Source organism: Notolabrus celidotus, chromosome 11, assembly GCF_009762535.1.
Source record: "Notolabrus celidotus isolate fNotCel1 chromosome 11, fNotCel1.pri, whole genome shotgun sequence".
Taxonomy (NCBI): domain Eukaryota; kingdom Metazoa; phylum Chordata; class Actinopteri; order Labriformes; family Labridae; genus Notolabrus; species Notolabrus celidotus.
The window spans coordinates 33683524-33701716 of record NC_048282.1 but is presented as its reverse complement, the minus strand read 5'-3'; the positions used below and the strand labels follow the sequence as shown (position 1 = coordinate 33701716).

The 18193-nt window shown below is 40.8% G+C and overlaps 1 protein-coding gene across 2 annotated transcripts in view; it reads right to left on the bottom strand.

Moving 5' to 3' along the window:
• mical1 (microtubule associated monooxygenase, calponin and LIM domain containing 1) overlaps positions 1-15488 on the bottom strand; it is a 44199-nt gene extending 28711 nt beyond the window's left edge. The window contains exons 1-9 of one of the 2 annotated variants that reach the window (XM_034694978.1): positions 15402-15488; positions 14721-14803; positions 8047-8356; positions 5805-6012; positions 5135-5242; positions 4889-4984; positions 4544-4699; positions 2160-2260; positions 1655-1912 (exon numbers count right to left, since the gene is read on the bottom strand). In XM_034694978.1, the coding sequence (XP_034550869.1) occupies positions 1655-1912; positions 2160-2260; positions 4544-4699; positions 4889-4984; positions 5135-5242; positions 5805-6012; positions 8047-8304 (1185 nt within the window). In that variant the 5' untranslated portion in view covers positions 8305-8356; positions 14721-14803; positions 15402-15488. Of the gene's footprint in view, positions 1-1654; positions 1913-2159; positions 2261-4543; positions 4700-4888; positions 4985-5134; positions 5243-5804; positions 6013-8046; positions 8357-14720; positions 14804-15293 lie in introns of both variants that reach the window. The other variant, XM_034694977.1, reaches the window with a different exon arrangement.
• Positions 15489-18193: the final 2705 nt, after the last annotated feature.

Here is an 18193-nt window from a genome sequence, read left to right as displayed (position 1 = left end):
GGTTGCCATGATTACTATCTAATTTTAGCATATAAGCAGCTAACAGCACCAAACAAAGAACAGAAGAACAGCAGAGGAAGCACCGGAAAAGAGGACTGTATTTAAAAAGCTGGGTGCTGATTTTTAGCACATTTGAGGGGAAGTCATTTAAAAAGGTGCAAAAAATTAGAATGAGAGAAGAGGAAGTAGAGGAGCAACCTCTATCTGATGCTAGGTTACACTGCTGTTTCTTTCTGCTGACGTGATGCCTGTTACTGGTTTTAAAAACAACATCTTAATCCTCAATAAAAGGTCATGCACTGCAGAGATTCTCTCTTCATTGTTGTTGGATTCTTAGAATAACAATCTGAGCCTGTCTTGGGCCAAACAGGCACTTCAGGTGGACGCCCTTTGATCAGCTGCAAGGAGAATGATGACGCCATTACAGCGTGTTTCGTAGCTGCAGGCTTAAAGATACGTAGAAAGAAAAAGGCAGGGGCGCTGGTGGCCTAGCAGTCTAAGCGCCCCACATACAGAGGCTATAGTCCTCGTCGCAGAGTTTGCATGTCTTCCCCCTCTCTCTACTCCCCATATTTCCTGTCTCTCTTCAGCTGTCCTATCAATAAAGGTGAAAAAGCCAAAAAATATAACTTAAAAAAAAGAGGGAAAAAAAGGATGAGTAACACTAAAGTTACCTTAAAACTATTGAAGCGGCATCCTAGTGCAACATAAACAGAGCTTGAATCTAAATGGTGCACAGGGCATAACTGTGCAGGGCATACATATGTCATAACTCTCAGCTCTAGCTCATATGTATCGTTTCATCTAGGCGTTTACCCAGCTTATGCATCCTACTCTTAAAATGACTGGTTTAAGGGGCGCCATTGGCCTAGCGGTCTAAGCACGCCCCATATACAGAGGCTATAGCCCTCGTTGCAGAGGTTGCAGAGGTTGCAGAGGTTGCAGAGGTTGCAGAGGTTGCAGAGGTTGCAGAGGTTGCAGAGGTTGCAGAGGTTGCAGGTTCGATTCCAGCCTTGACCACTTGCTGCATGTCTTTCCAGACTCTACTCCCCACATTTCCTGTCTCTTTCCAAGTCCTGTGCATTAAAACAGGTCTGTTGGGGGGTCGTGAGACACAAATGGGGGGTCATGAGATGTCTCCCAGAATGCATTTTTTTTTTAAAGTTATCTAAAAATAGTACATTTTACCCATTATAGTGAAAAATATCAACAAAAATAGAAGCTAAACTTCAAATAAAACCTTGAAAATAGAAAATGTAATGAGTTTTCTGCCTTTCTTTTTGCCAGATGACTCCTAAGTTTAGGGTTAGTGAACAGTTAATTATAAAAAGCATCAGTAGCAGCAGGTTAATTCATAAAGGCACAGGAAACACAGACACATGCTCATATAGGTAGGCTAAATATCTGCAGACCAGCTAAATGCAGCCACATTAAATCACTTTGAGGGACAGTGGGGGTCGCGGGCTGAAAGGTTTGGGAACCCCTGCATTAAAAAAGGCAAAAATGCCCCCCAAAATAAAAAGAAAGACTGGTTTATCTTACAACAGGCTTTCCACAGTAAATTCATAGTCCTATCATGCTCCAAGACTTCTTTAAAGCTTAGAAACCATCAAATTTCTGACCTCTGTCAAACAGCAGGAGCCTCATTGTTTACCTCTACAAGGCAATCTCCAACCAGACCCATCAGCAGCTTCTTCCCCCTCCTCTCCCTGACCAGAGAGGCGTTCTCGGCTCGGTTCATGCAGGTGAAGTCGAACATTGCCACGTCTGGCTGTCCCGACGGGCTCTTTGCAAACTCGAGGTCAGGCAGTTTACCCCCCGTGGAGAAAAGGGCAGCGTCGTGCGCGTAACGGCACAAGGCCTCATGATCCACGTTAGCAGGAGCCAGCAGCTCCTCTGCATCACTGAAGTCCTGCAGACACAGAGCGAGAGGTGCGAGTTGATGAGTCATGGCAGTTTCTCTGATTCTGAATGACACTTCTTATACTTGATTTGACTGCAGCAGTTAATAGGGCACGCTGCAGAGAAAGGAGAGATGATTGACAGCACATGCATGGCTGTTTCATCCATCTGGTGTTTCCTTTTCTTTGCCGGCCAGAGATGCAGCCGCTGCCAATAAGAATCACACTTTTTCTTAGTAATGGATGTGTTGTTCTCACCTGTTTAATGACCCCCTTCTTCAGCAAGCTCTTCTTCTTGGCAGTCATGACAAAGTAGTGGGTGTCGTCCTTGTAGTAGACAATATTCTCCAGATCGATACCTGGAATGGATGATGGAAAGAGAGCGGTGCAGGAGAATGGGAGATTCAGGAAGGCTGAGCTCAAGAACATTTTTTATTTGGGAGTGATTTTCATTCTGTTTTATTAGCTTGTGTGCTAATGCTTTTCAATAAGAGTGTGGGTAAGCATGCAGAGTCACAGGGAGGTTAAAGGGTGGGTGAAACACACAATACTTATAATGTTCAAAAGAAAGGTGCAGCACCAGCAGAAGAGGTCAGAAAAGAAAGGGCTGGCTGGTTGATACTGTCACAAGAAATTAACTTAGCACCCGAACACTGTGTTTTTTTCCCCACTTCACTCTGAACAGGACCTGACAGTGTGAACATTCAACTCATGCCTCTGGGGCTGCATGCAGCAGGCGCAACAGAAGAGCAATAAGGTGAAAATAAATGGGCTACTGTTCTTAATAGAAATGTTACAGCTCTGTGACTCCGCTTCATAATTCATGTTCTCTCTCTCGTTGTGTAATTTAGGTTAATTTGAAGCAACTGAATGACTCTTTTCTTGTTTTAATATTTAAACAGCTGAAATACAGTTAAAGCTGCGACACTACCAAGCAATATGTCCTCTTTCAGGGAGCTGAACTTGGCTCTAGATGCAGATATATATAGGTTCCAACTTCCAACCAAGCGGCAACCTCTGGTCACAAGATATGAAGCTCATGTGGAAGTGTTATAAACTGCAGTTCATCGAGCGTCCACTTGAGGCTGCAGAAACACCAGAAACCACATACACACCCATTCAAAGAAGACGATCTTTATGTTTACAGCCTGGTTTAAAAAATGGTTTGGGTCTCAGTAGCTATATTGTTTTCTAACGGGACAGTTCAGAAGACATTAAGATTACAAGTTTTACCCATTTAAGGTCATGACTGACTTGACTGTTGGCTAGGAGGCTCAAACCCCGCCTCTTTACCTCACACTAGCAGACAGAAGTTAGGTTGTGTTCAGCATTTCCAATATGGCTGCCGCCGATGATTGGCTTCAAAGCAGCACTTCAGAAACAGATGGGTGACGTCAAGGATACTACGTCCATTATTTATACAGTCTATGGTTCCAACTGAAAGGCTGAAAATTGAAGCCAATGCTAAGTGCCAAAAAAACTGCAGTTCCTCAAGCAGCCACTTGAGGCTGGCTTCAAAAGTGAGTAACGTCCCATTAGGCTCAAGCAGTAACCACTGGTATCAAAAAATGAAGCAAATGTGGAAATGCAAAAATCTGCAGCTGACTCCAAAATCACAGAAGTCATTATTATTCCCTTGTTACTATGCCTTGCTTGCAGCAAAATAAACATGTTTACAGCCTGGTGCAATAAAAAGTGCTCATTTCTTTAAACGTGCACACTTTACAAGTGTGATTTTTTTCTATAACTCATCCTTACTCATTTTAAAGGCTATATTTGGCAGGAGGAAGGTCAACAATTTGCTGGAACATATGCGCAAGCAACTCCACAGCATGCAAATTGGCATAAATCAGCGTTACAGTCTCCTATGAGTTAATAAGGATGAAATCTTTTGAGTACTGAGCACTGTCTCACTTTGTTTGTCGTGTCTTGTCCTGTGCTGTTTATTGGTTGATGTAAAAAGGAGGCTGACTCACTGCAAACGAAATCTACGCACGGTTAAAAATAGTAAGTAAGTAACCTTGAACCTTGAACCTTGAAGCTGAAGAATTGTATGCACTAGTGAGTGGAGGCAGCTAGCTGGAAAGATGGGAAAAAAAAAGGCTGATACAACAACAGGAAGTCCATCTTTGTAGGGGAAAAGCTATCATCTAAAAATAAATAAAAGCCTGCCTCCTATTAATGCTTGCCCCAAATAAAGACCTGGGCTATTAATTGAAGTTGTGCTGTGAATGTACTTCTATGCAGGCCATAATGAGCAGATATCTACCCTTTGCTTTGTCAGTGCTTATTAGACACTGATTGACATGTGGCTGTGATAGCATGGGCATGGAAATCAGGAGTATGGTTGGCTGTAGTGATGGTAAGACTTGTTCATGTTTTATTAACCTGATTCACGCTCCTCTGCTGGGACCATGAGGAGGCAACATCAAATACAATCCCATTCTCAAAGAATAAAGGAGTAAACTAGCTCAGTGACTAATAGCAGATCGTTTGCCGAGCCCACACAAGTCTAAATTTTGCTCCTTGCTTCAGTAAACCCTCATTTGTGGTTAAAAAAAGCAGAACTCAAGGCTTACAAAGAGCAGTTGCCAAACAAACGGCTGACGTCACTGAGGTTTTTCTTTTTTCTTTAGTCCCACCTGTCTGAGTGAGCAGCTCCTGGAAGAACTTCTGGTTATAGATTCGAGCCACACCGCTGATCTCTGCCACCTGAGCCTCAGCCGCCGTGTTTCTGTTGATGAAGTTGGTCGTGATGCCGATGGCCAGCTTGCCTCTCAGCTCCTTGTGCTTAAAACCTGAGAGTTTGGCAAAGAGGGGAAGAGGAAACTGGACTGATGTACGCTCACTTTCTCACTACATGGCTGCCAGAGGAAGGTTGTGATTTTTAATGATGTGCAACATTGAGCCTTGCAAAATGTCACAGCTGTTTGTGCAACAACAATGGGGGGCGCAGTGATTGAACAGTACATGTGTGTTCTTCTCACCATCAGGGACGAACCTGCCTCCTCCGGCAGAGATGAAGACGTCAAACTGGAAGGTTGCAGCAGGATGAGACCGGGGCTGCAGCTTTGCCATCCACCCTGTCAGAAACACATCAAACTTTCATGTGCCCTGAGCCTCCTCTGCAGATTTCATAACAACTACACTGTTTTGCATACTTCTTTTTTTTTTCATTGGTCGACAAAACAACAAGTCATGATGATAAACTGCAGGCTGGGAAATGTAATTACCGTTGTCTCCGGAGGGCTCAATCAAGCCCTGGAACTCCACTCCGGTGTGAACCTCCACCCCGAGGAGAAGTGACACTTTCAGCAAAATGAGCTGCAGCTGACGGATGCCTGAAAACACACATGTATATTTCAGTGGAAGTGTGTGTGTGTGTGTGTGTGTGTGTGTTAGATAACAAAGACAGTGGATGTACAGCCAGTCATGCATACAGAGAGTTAAAGTGAGTAAGTTCAACTTCTGTCTTTTTTACAACAGTTACAGTGAAGCAGCTGGAGCTGTGCTCTCAGTCTGCCGTTAACAATACGCATTCAAAATGTATGAAAGGAAGAGACTAGAATATAAAACATTAAATTCATAAATTATGAGAGCACGTAGGTTAAAATTAAGAAACAGGGTATCCATCTAATATTGTATCAGTCTGCAGGGTGTTTTATTTTGAAGAACGACCTGATTCCCTGCCCATCACATCCGTCTGTGTGTCTTCACTGTCAAGACTTGATAATATCTGTCTGTAAAAGCTGTGATGTCCAAAATTTTAAGCCCACCAGCAAGCTACCATGAGTAATAAAACACCACTGTAGAGCTGCTTTGGAAGAGAAAAAGAGCCCAATGATGAGACGGCGGAAGAGCCCAACACTTCCAAGAAATTAGTAATCTTCAGGCGTCACTCACTGACGTGATCCAGAGACCCGGTGCAGAATTTGCCGTAGAACTTCTTGGCTCCGAGCCCGCGGAGGTCGTAGATGGTGTAGGGCCACAGGTGGAGGACGTTGTTTCTGGAGAAAGCATCTCTCTTCTCCAGGACCACCACCTGAGCCCCCAGCAGGGACAGCTCGATGGCCGCTCTCAGCCCGCATGGTCCAGCACCCAACACCAGACACTACAGAGACACAGACGAAGAAGAAGTCAGACATATGAACAGAAAGCATGGATGATATGACGGGATGAAGAATCACAGCATCAGGTAAATACTGTGTAAGACCTTTCTGTTGGGCAAAGTACTGATGTTTCAAACTTCAAAAATTAAGAGGATCATAAGTCCTTTTTATCTTCCTTTATATCTCTGTCACTTTGTGGATCTTTGTGCAGATTTTTTAAACTGTCTTCCTCACATTTCTCTCTTTTATTGTCTTTAAGTTTTTTTCTTATTTGTAAAGCACTTTGTAACCCTGTTCTGAAAAGTCTGATACACATAAAGATTATTATCATTATAAGTAAGATTCTGGTTTGACTTGGAATCAGTGGAGTGGCTGGAGTTTGAACACAACACAAAAAGAAGCTGCTCTCAGATGTCACTGAGAGAGAGAGGCAGGTTCCTACATCCAGATACATCATGCTTTTAAACTGCAGGTTTAAGGAGCTAACATTCTTACTACTATTTAAATTAAATTCTTGATGATTATCTTACATTAGGGGTTATCTTATTTGTCTTCAAAGAATTAAAAAAATACTCAAAAACAACATGTATCTCACTGGTTGACACAAAAATATTCCCCTGATATTTGAGGGTTAAAACCACTGTACCGTGATGTGGTTATACAAAACTAAAAGGACACATTTAAACATGAATAATTATAAAATAAACAAATAAAAGAGGGAAGTAAATTTAACTTGTGTTAACGCCAGCGTAGTGGATCCAGTCGTCATGAAAATAAAAATTTCAAGTGGTATTTCAATTACTTTATTTATCTATTTTTAAAAAACCTCTATAACTTTGATTTATCCGTCTACTGTTTCATCACTTTGTTCAATTTAATTAGCATTTTTTTAACCTTTTGCATTGTATTTAGTGTTTTGCATAGTTAGAACTTCTACACTCCTCTCTGTTTGTTAAAGCTTTATTCTGTCATTTTGTTTTTCAAGGTGCTATTTAAATAAAAGTGATTATTATCATTATATGAGTGAAATATTAACAAAGTTTTGCAGTTAGTGCTTAATTAAAGTGGCAGAGGTTACTTTTACCTTGGATTCAATTAAAACGTGACAGTCCAAGTGTATTTTTATAGTTAGCGAGACACTAAAGGGGGTCATGAGAAGTCTTCCAGATTTTAATTTTTATTAGTAAGTCATCTAAAACTGCATATTTTACCCATTGTTGTAAATGCAATGACAAAAGCATCAGTAGCAGCAGGTTCAGGAAACAGCAACATGTGCATTAAGCTAGACTTATTTTCATTCAGACCAGCTAAATGAAGTAAGAAGCAACATTTTAAATACATCCAGGGACAGTGGGGGTCGTGAGTCTTTGGCACCTGTATTCTGGGGGTCCTGGCCTGAAAAGTGTGGGAACCCATGCTATAGAGCTACAGAGATACACAAGCCTTTTAAACCTTGCTTTCATTACATAAAGAAACATGTTGATGTCACATTATTTGGACTTTACCTTGCATTTTTTTAAAAATAAAAACTGAGAGGCAAACAATCATTCCCTTTAGTTGCATGAACCGTGGGGGTTGCAGCAGCAGCCTGCACCGGTCACTACACTGGTGAGCCGGTCCCCTCAGTGGTATGACACCAGTATGCCACTTGTCTTCCTGCAGCAGTATAAATTGCTTCCTGATGGCAGGTGCCACTCGAAAGTGAAAGACTGCAACTCATGAGGTTTTATACTGTGGGAGAACGAGCGGCATACCACTGAGGGGATCGGTGCACCAGTCTAACACCAGCACCTGCTGCTGGAATCCTCATCAACCACAGCACATGCTACTGAACTACGGGAAAATGTAGTGACTCATGCCGTGGAATAGGATCTGACTCTAATTGAATCAGATACTACTGATAAGTATTAAGTTATATTATCTTGTTATACAGCTCTGTTATCTGTGTCAAATCTTTCTCTTATAATAAAGCATGAAAAGAAAACCTCTAAGCTTCATTAAAGTGCAGAAAAAGAAGAGAAGAGGGGTTTCACTACCTTGTTTTTGGTGCAGGCTTTGCCCTGCTGGTAATCCACATGAGCTGCTCTCTTGTCAAGCTTGGTCCAAAGTGCTTTGGCCTTCCAGTAGTTCAGTCTCTCCTTTAACTTGCCGTAGAAACTCCTGAAATCTTTCGGATCGACCTCCAGCTGCTTGCATAGCTCGGCAAAGTGCTGCTTCACATCCTTACAGGTCTGGGCCTGGATGAAGAGGTCAAAGGTGGCGTGTGAAGGGTTGACCGCGTCCTGGCTTGCCATGCTGGAGGATGATAGAGGAGCCGCTCTTCTGGTCACTGGGTTTGTCGGTTAACTGTGAAGGAGGAGGTTAAGTCATGCTGTTAGAGCTTCCTACCTGGAAGTAACTGAGCCCTGAGGACAGGTTTACTGTAAATGATCAAAGGGTTACAGAGTCCTTCTTGTCCTGGTAGTTTGCGTTTACAGAGGTGGTCCTCTCTTCCTCGTGTCCTACCCTCTGAGCCAGAAAAGTCCCCTCCTCATGTTCTGCTAATTATAGTCCAGATGTGTACTCGTCACCTGAGCGGCTGAGTCATTAGTTACTTCCTCAGTGTGGTTTCTGCGGTTATCTTCTTGTGTTTGTTTTGTTTTTTTTACAACCGCTCTGCAGCCCGCCCGCCCACAGCTGATGTGTCACTCTCACACTGCCTCAGGACCGTTCCTGTCATTAGTTTCAGTACGCAAAGAGCAATCTGCTAAACGGAAACATACGGCTGAGACACGAGGGGGGGAAATCCAACCTTTCCATGAGTTAGTACGGGAATAGCTGATGTCTATCACCTCCACTTCACAAGGACACTGCAGCTTATCTCGAGCTTGGTGATATGGGGAACAAAAACACCAGATATCAGCAACACCGAGCTGTATGATACGAACTACACTATGTATGGATTTAAAGCTCCTGGGAGGAGTTTTAACTGGTTATGAAACAGACTGAAATTTACAAGGAGGCTTCTTTATGACCTAGAAAGACAAATAAATCAGATAAATATCTACACTACCAGTCAAAAGTTTGGACACACCTTCTCATTCAATGGGTTTCATTTATTTTAATTATGCTCAACATTGTAGATTAATACTGAAGACATCAAAACTATGTAATAATCTGGTTTTGCCATAATCTGGATTACAACAGTAGTCAAACAGAGCTATCCATTGTGTGCTAACCCTACCTCTGAACAACACAACTGATGGTCTCAAACACATTAAGAAGGCAAGTCATTCTACAAATGAACTCTTGACAAGGCTCATGTGAATTAGAAACCAGTCCAGGAGACCACTTCATGAAGCAGACTGAGAGAATACCAAGAGTGTGCAAAGCTGTCATGAAGGAAAAAGGGGGCTACTTTACAGAATCTAAAATATAAAACGTATTCTGCTTTGTTTAACACTTTTTTGTGAATTAAATAATTCCATATATGTTCTTTCATAGTTTGATGTCTTTGGTATTAATCTACAGTGTTTACAATAATCAAAATAAATACAAACCCTTGAATAAGAAGGTGTGTCCAAACTTTTGACTGGTAGTGTATCTTGCAAGTTTTAACGCCTGTAATCTCTGCAACGGGGTAGCTGTTGGACTAGACGACTGACAACATCTTCAACAGCAAATATTCACAATGAGTGTCAAATTTGACTTTTAAAAGAAAGCAGGATGAGATTTTTGTTAGAAATACTACCTTGGCATGTGCAGGACAAGATCAGCAAAGAGATGAGGTGTTGCTCTATGCCCATGCAGGGCGCAAAAATCAAAAGAAAGCGAAACTTCCTTACAGCAGCTTTAAGACAATCTGAGAGGAAACCAAGAAATGCGGTTGCAACTGAAGATTATTTCCGGATGTTTTGCAGGAAATCTGAATACTGTTCCTCTGTTACTTCATGATTTGAGCCACAATACATCAAAAAAAAAAAAAGAGAGAGAAAAATCAATCCATTGAATAATATGTCAATGAACTAATTAATTTTTATTGTTTTTATAAGATACTAAAAAACTCTCACCCCCTTCACAAATCTCTCTTCTCCCTCACAAGAATACATCTTATGTCTCTTCTTGTCTTTAACTTCTCTTTCTTTTTTTTTTTCTCTTTTTTCTTTCTTGTAAATCTAACTTAGTATTTTTTTTTCCCTTCCCTAATAGTCTACTCTTCTTCTTCTTTCTTTTTTTAAGTTATATTTTTGGACATTTTCGCCTTTAATGGACAGGACAGGACAGCTGGAGAGAGACAGGAAATGTGGGGAGTAGAGAGAGGGGGAAGACATGCAGCAAATGGTAGAGGCCAGGAGTCAAACCAGCAACCGCTGTGGTGAGGACTATAGCCTCTGTACACGGGGTGCACGCTTAGACCGCTAGGCCAATGGCGCCCCTTGTTTTGTCTTTTGTTTTGTTTTGTTTATCGTCTCTTATAGTCTACCAACACTGGTCCACCAACACTGAAGCCATCTACAGGAAAGGACAGAGCAGACTCTTCTTCCTAAGGAGACTCAGGTCCTTCAGTGTCTGCAGCAGGCTTCTGAAGACCCTCTACAAGTCTGTGGTGGCCAGTGCTCAGTTCTTTGCTGTGGCATGCTGGGGTGGAGGCATCAAGACAGGTGAGGCCACAAGTTCAACAAGCTGGTAAAGAAGGCCCGATCTGTGGTTGGACTAGAACTGGACAGTCTGGAGTCAGTGGCTGAGAGGAGGTTGATGGACAACCTGTGAGCCATCCTGGACAACCCCTCTCACCCTCTCCATGATGAGCTGTGGCTGATGGAGAGCTCGTTCAGTCAGAGCATCATTCCACCACGGTGCAAGACAGAACGCTTCAGGCGCTCCTTTGTGCCCACCGCCATCAGACTGTTAAACAGTAACGGAGGCCACAGACTGCACCATGCTGACCACTATCTTAAATTTGTAAAATTGTATTCTATCTTTATTTATCTATTTTATTTTTACTTATTGAAACTTATTGAAACTTCTTCTTGATTGTACTTATGTCTGGGTTGCTGCAACAACTGAATTTCCCCCCAGGATCAATAAAGTAATATCTTATCTTATCTTATCTTAGTCCATACCTGATAACTTTGATTGATTATTGTTTAATGTCTAGCACCTGTATGATCTTCGCACTCTTTCAAATAGAAAATAGAAAAAGAGAACTCTTCACTGAAAGGAAATGGTTACCTCTGTAGTTGCAGATTTTAGCTCCTGTGAGGAGTATTTAGCTGGTTATGAAACCCACTGGATTATTAACCCTGATGCCTTTTTTAACCTGCAAAAGCAGAAGAGACCATCAGCATAAAGACTGAAACCACTGCACAGGGTTGATGTCAGACAAAATGATTAACAGCGTGCTGCAAAGATTTTTAATATGTGACACACTTGAAAGTTAAATAAAGCAGGAAGGATCTTTTGTTAAAGAATACTTCAGGCTGTGTGACTCAAGTGAAACGTTTGAATTTTCATCTGTTCATCCTCATTTCATTAAATCAATATGAATTTCTGCTGTTTGTCTTTCCTTCTCTGTGAGTCCTTCCTTTGCTGCTCTTTATGTTTGTTCCTTATCACTGCACCAGAAGAGAAATTACGCTTTTCACGGCACACCTCAATATCTGTGCACCTTTAAAAACACTACTTACAAATGCACCAGCTTTGCCCACAGGGGGCGCCAAAATCAACATAACTAAATGTTCCTCACAGGAGCTTTAATGCTGTGTCTTTTAACCAAGCTGCAACCTCCAGTCTAAAAATATAAAGCCCATGTGGAAGTGTTAAAAACTGCAATTCATAGAGAATCCGCTTACACATACACCAATTCAAAAAAGACGATCTTTGTAGCATTAATAAACGTGTTTACAGCCTGGTTCAAAAAACGGCTTCGGCCTACCTAGCTAATCTCTCTATCGGCACACACTGTGCGGGGGGTGAATTTTTTTTCTCACATGAGAGTTCAGAAGATATTAAGATTACGAGTTTTTGCGCAAATAAGGACATGACTGACTTGATTGACAGGCGGGAAAATATAGCTGTTGGCTAGGAGGCTCAAACCCCGCCTCTTTAGGTTACACTCTTTTGGAGGAGTTCAACATTTCCAATATGGCTCCCGCCAATGATTACCTTCATTACAGCACTCAGAAACAGATGGGTGACGTCACAGATACTACGTCCATTATTTATACTGTCTATGGGCACATCTCAATGCCTGTGCACCTTTTAAAAACACCACTTACAAATGCACCAGCTTAGCCCACAGGGGGCGCCAAAATCAACATAACCAAATGTTCCTCACAGGAGCTTTAATGCTGTGTCTTTTAACCAAGCAACCTCCAGTCTAAAAATATGAAGCCCATGCGGAAGTGTTAAAAATTGCAATTCATCGAGAATCCGCTTGAGGCTGGCTGCAGAAACACCGGAAACCACAGACACACCAATTCAAAAAAGACGATCTTTGCAGCATTAATAAACGTGTTTACAGCCTGGTTCAAAAAACGGCTTCGGCCTACCTAGCTAATCTCTCTATCAGCACACACTGTATGGAGGGTGAATTTTTTTTCTCACATGACAGTTCAGAAGATATTAAGATTACGAGTTTTTGCGCAAATAAGGACATGACTGACTTGATTGACAGGCGGGAACACATAGCTTTTGGCTAGGAGGCTCAAACCCCGCCTCTTTATGTCAGACTCTTTTGGTTGAGTTTAGTATTTCCAATATGGCTCCCGCCAACAATTGGCTTCAAAACAGCGCTTCAGAAACAGATGGGTGATGTCACAGATACTACGTCCATTATTCATACTGTCTATGGGCACATCTCAATGCCTGTGCACCTTTAAAAAACACCACTTACAAATGCACCAGCTTAGCCCACAGGGGGCGCCAAAGTCAACACAAACCCTTCACTAAAGTTCCTTACGGGAGCTTTAATGCCGTTTCTTAGCACCAGTGTAGCATACACACTCATTTGTTTAGCTTTATTTGCATTCAGCCTTGTTTTGTAACAACAGGAAATTAACTCAGCAACAGTAAGAGCTGATACTGATCAACTCTGATGCCATCTACAATAATGCTGGAGCTTTCTACACCCATGTTTTTTAATACTGCTTTAATAAACATCTAAAAACTCATCATACATATTGATTTGTTTTACTTTGGTGCTGCAGATTTCTCTTCATGCCTTGTTTGCTGTAGAGTTGTTTTGTTGTATTTGTCCTGTTTGAGTCTCTTTGTTTGTTTTATCCGTGTGTTTGTGCAGCACTTTGTACCCAAGTGTTTGCAAAGTCACTTACTTAAATACAGAATCATTTAACTCAGGTAACTACAATTAAAATGCATTATCTGCTAAATGACCTCACAACAACACACTCCACCTTCTTGTCAACATTTACAAAAGGTTGAGTATTTTAAAAAGCTGCCCCTCCAGCAAAATGCTAATCTGTTAGGTAAATAAAACACTCAAACAGCACAAACACAGGTCCCCCAGTTCAGGACACATCTACTGTTTAACACCCAAGCACAGTAAGAGCAAGCTGCGGTTGACGTTTCCTGTTGCAAACGCGCATGCATCACTTCCTGATGATAACATTAACTTCACAGTAACTCCCCTCTGCTGCTAATTCTGCAGCCCCCGCTGCTCCACCTGAGACAGAGGCTATAATTATAGTCAGACATCACGGCTGCATGTGTGTGCAGGACTGTACAGCGTCTGAACCTGATGCTGCTGCTGAAACAAACATTCCTCTCTTGTATTTTTTTTATCAGAGATTGAATGGAGATATTTATCAAAATAGGAACATCATGATGGCATAACTTTGAGAACATGACAAGGAGCTAAAGCCCTTCCTGTTTATTTCACAACTGTCTTTATGCTGAGTAACATATGGTTCCTATGACTCTAACAAGCTCAGTAACTCCAAAGGCAAACAATTACTGAGGTGTCTGACAAGCCTGTTGAGATGCACAATGACCTTTAATGCAACAATAGGAGCATGCAGATGCATTGAAATCAACATTTTCCAGGATACTTCAGATCAAAATCCTCAAATCCACCCCTCCTATCCTTCCTTGTTCATTACTTGCAATGCTGACCCTACAAGTGCAGGCAGATCTGCCATCTGACATGCCCTCATGGCAGCGATCTGGTTCTGAAATGATTAATCAAGATTGCACCAGGGTGAAAGTCGCTTTATATATCAGGCTGTAAATGGAGCCAATTTTCTACCAGAGAAATGAAGCGGTCCGGAAAGACAAGAAAACCTGTCAAACCTAAAAATAGCTCAATAGATCATCTTGAAACTTTTCATCTAATTCCCAAGAGGCTGATTTATTTATACTCAGTGCTATTTTTTTCTGCTTTTAACCGGCTTGAAGACGTACAGTAGCTGTGGAGGAATCATAAACGCATAAACTAGGTTCCCATGGTTAAATCGCCTTCTTGTGACTCTGCTAAGTATAGCTTAAAGACGGTCATGCTGAATAAAATGTCATCTGTGGCAAAGATAAACACACACACACACATACACAGTCATTACCACCTGACTCATGTTAAGCAATTGGAGAAACAGAGGCGAGTTTAAACAGGAATGCAGCGAGCAGGATCAGACAGATGCAACCGGGCCATAAAGGTGAATTGACCTGATTCTCCTGGGAGCACTGGATTGGACTTGATTGGATTGGATTGACCCACCTTATTACATGTGTAAGCTCTCCTGCGCCATGTGTGACAACACTGTGAGTATCTGGATGTTGGATCAGGCTCTGATCTGCAGGCTGCCAGGTTTTTGGGAGATAAAACAGATGGGAGAATGAGAGGGATGAAGAAAAGAAAGGGGTGTCATTCATTTCCTGGACTTATCAGGCTGGAGCAGACATGCAAGGAATCAGAATATATAACCTTTATGATGTGAGTGTTCACACAATGATAGGAAGCTAATGCATGAACAGGAAGGTGTGGCTCTGAATGGCAGAGTCCTGACATGCAAGCAAGTGCAGGCAGACAGATTTAAAAGAACAAATGCTTCAGTGTGAGAGCTTAACATGTGAGCACAGAAACATCCACCCTACAGCTCTGTGACAACAACATCCACCTGAGGAGTTCACATGAAAATAGGAAGTGAAAAACTCTGGAAACATCATGAGAGTCACTTTTAAACTTAAAGTCAGCTCACACAGAAACAGAAAAGGCAAAGACTCCTGAATCCTGAATCCTCCCTGTCCACAGCATCGACTCATTAAATCCTTCATGAAGTTTCCTTCTTACCTGCTCTGCAGTCGAGTTTAAAACCGGGTATCAGTGAAACCGCATCCTCTGGGTCGTTTCCATGTGTTGTTGTCTTTGTTTACAGGTAAAGAGCTCGCGCAGACTCACCTGCCACTGTCCCCATACAGCACGCGCGCTGGAGCCTCTTCCGGGACTTTCTGGTGAAGCCAGAGAGACAGCGCGAGCACCGACGCACGTGACGAGAGGAGGCTGTAGGTGTGTGTTGTAAGGTTTTAAGCTGAGTGATATCTATCCCGAGGGCAACAGGCAGGACTCACTGATTCATATGGAAGATGACTCTTCTGAAAAAGTATTAAAGATGATACTTAAAATAAACTACTTAAAAAATATATATATCAGGGGAACAATTAGTCAAGTTCACTTCCTCATTGTTTGGGGTCTACACAGATCCCACTCTATGGGTTTATTATTACAGATCATGATAAAAGTAATTGAGCTGAAATAATTGTTAGATTAAAAGCTATTTATTTAGAAAGGTAATTTGTTTGTTGTAATGTTTACAATGTATTAATGCTCCACATTAATTATCAAGCTAAACTGACAAGTACTCAAATGTATGGTGGCCCAAAGTGGACATCCATACAATATATTTACTCTATTTTCCAGTAAAATTAATGTCTGTTTTCTACATTTAAATCACTTTTTTTTTTTATTGAAACAATTGTAATGTCATGGAATTTTGCTCAATAAACAGAACTGGGGAAAAAAAAGTCTGTTTTCATTTATTCCAGGTCTTTACTTAATTATTAACACTTTTAATTATTAATAATAATAATAATAATAATAATAATAATAATAATAATAATGATAATATGTTACTTTATTTATATAGCACTTTTCTATACAGGTAACAAAGTGCTTCAATAACAAAGTGGGCAATAAAAACAAGAAGAAGTGCTAAGCAAAATGAAATAACACTATGAAGCATCCAAGCTTATAAAACAGACCCTTAAAAATAGAGTTAAAACTGAATAAAATCACACAATAAAAGCTCTTCTGTAAAAATGTGTTTTGAGGAACAACATAAAACAAGGAACTGATTAATTGTCTATACTAGAATGGTCACGGTGATAGGTCAGACAACCAAATCCCATGCTTCCATTAACTACACTAACTAGTATATGTGTAAAGTTATTTAAGTGGAGAGACAGAGAGCAGATTTTATTTAATTGGCCGTATGAAACGAATATCATCTGAACTGAATTAGATGATGACATTTAAATGCTTATAAAACATTTTAAGTGTTTGCTCCGTGTTTTTGATTTGTTTTTTGTGTTTTAACTCTGTAAAGCACTTTGAATTGCTCTTTGTATGAATGGTGCTTTATAAATAAACTTGCTTTGCTATTGCCCACACTAATGAGATCAATTAATCCTGATTAATTTGTACTTACGCAACTTTGGAAATACTCATTTTTTTATCTTAAGATAATGAGATAAATTAGTCTTGAGAAAACCACTGAAACTATTCAGTGTGTCCACTCAGGTCTTCTGTAAAAAACTGAGGATTTGTCAGAAAGTGGAGGACTATAAAAAGAGATTCAATAGATTAATCAAAATGAAAGATAACTGCAAGTAATTAAAAAAGTAAAGTGAACTTCTTCTGATCTTAAATTAATTATAACAGAATTTCAGGGTTTAAGAGAGAGAGTTAAACTACTTAAAAAGCAGATATCACAAATATGAAGGATTTTATTTAACCATGCATGACAGTTGACATATCTATGATCTCCAGAGGTGCTGTATAGAGAAAAGTTAGGATGATCCAAAGTGGCCATGACTAACGGGGCCCTAAAAATAGTAGAATATTTGTGGTGGGGACCCAAAACTCCTGGTGGCACCCCTGATGTCCTAAAACACAAATACTGCCAGTATTTCCTGCATCTGACTTCACATCATAACTTCAAATCATGTTTATAAGACGTTCTAATTAAATGAAGAAGACACACATTGTGTTGAGCTGATAAAATTAGGTTTGATATGTTATTTTGTGCAGTTTAAAGGTCTGAAGGGTCCCAAGCATGATGATAAAACAAAGTATTGTTAGGTTTAGGGGTTTGTCTGTGTTATGCAACTTCTACCTTCTACAACTAAGGGGCACATTTGGCAATTTGAATCTGTAATGATTACTCTGCAGACTAGGACTGACAGCCCATGTGAGGAGTTTTTAGTTGGTTATGAAAAGACTGAGAATAAAACTAAACAAAACCATCAGCAACAAGATTTATAATTTCTCCTCTGTCATTTTTAATGCTTTTAACTGCAGCAAGGGGGTAGGTGTCAGACCGGATGATTGACGGCACACTGAAGAAGCAGACTTTTTTTTCCCCACTTCTTCCACTGCAGTATTTACAGTGAGTGAGAATTTGACTTTTTAAAACCAGCAGGAAAGGATTTTTTTTGTGACAGAGAACAGTAAGTACACAATGTACAGTACAAGATCAGCTAAGGGATAAGAGGTAGCACTTTGTCCGCAGGGGGTGCAGATGTTTTCCTTAACAGGAAACAAAAGTTGTGTTTGTATTCTGATGTGTTGATTCTGTATTCTTCAGATGATTAGAGATGTTAATGATTCATCCAGGATGTTATATCCTATGGGTGGCATAGGCTGTCTCCTGGTCCTGACTTTTCCCTCTCTTCACAAGTTATTAGAGGATTTTTTTCAGGGGGGGATTTGTTGAACAATATGCATCAATCTGAAAAACACATCCTAAATATTCATATCCTCAGGGCGTCAACCAGCAGAGATAATGAAAGCAAAAAGCAGGTTTATTATTGGTTGTGACCTTTGAGCATGATTTCATTGGTAATCACTTCGACAACAAACTCAGAGCTCTTCCTCATCACAGAAACAATCAGTGATTAAACAGGACCGAGGGT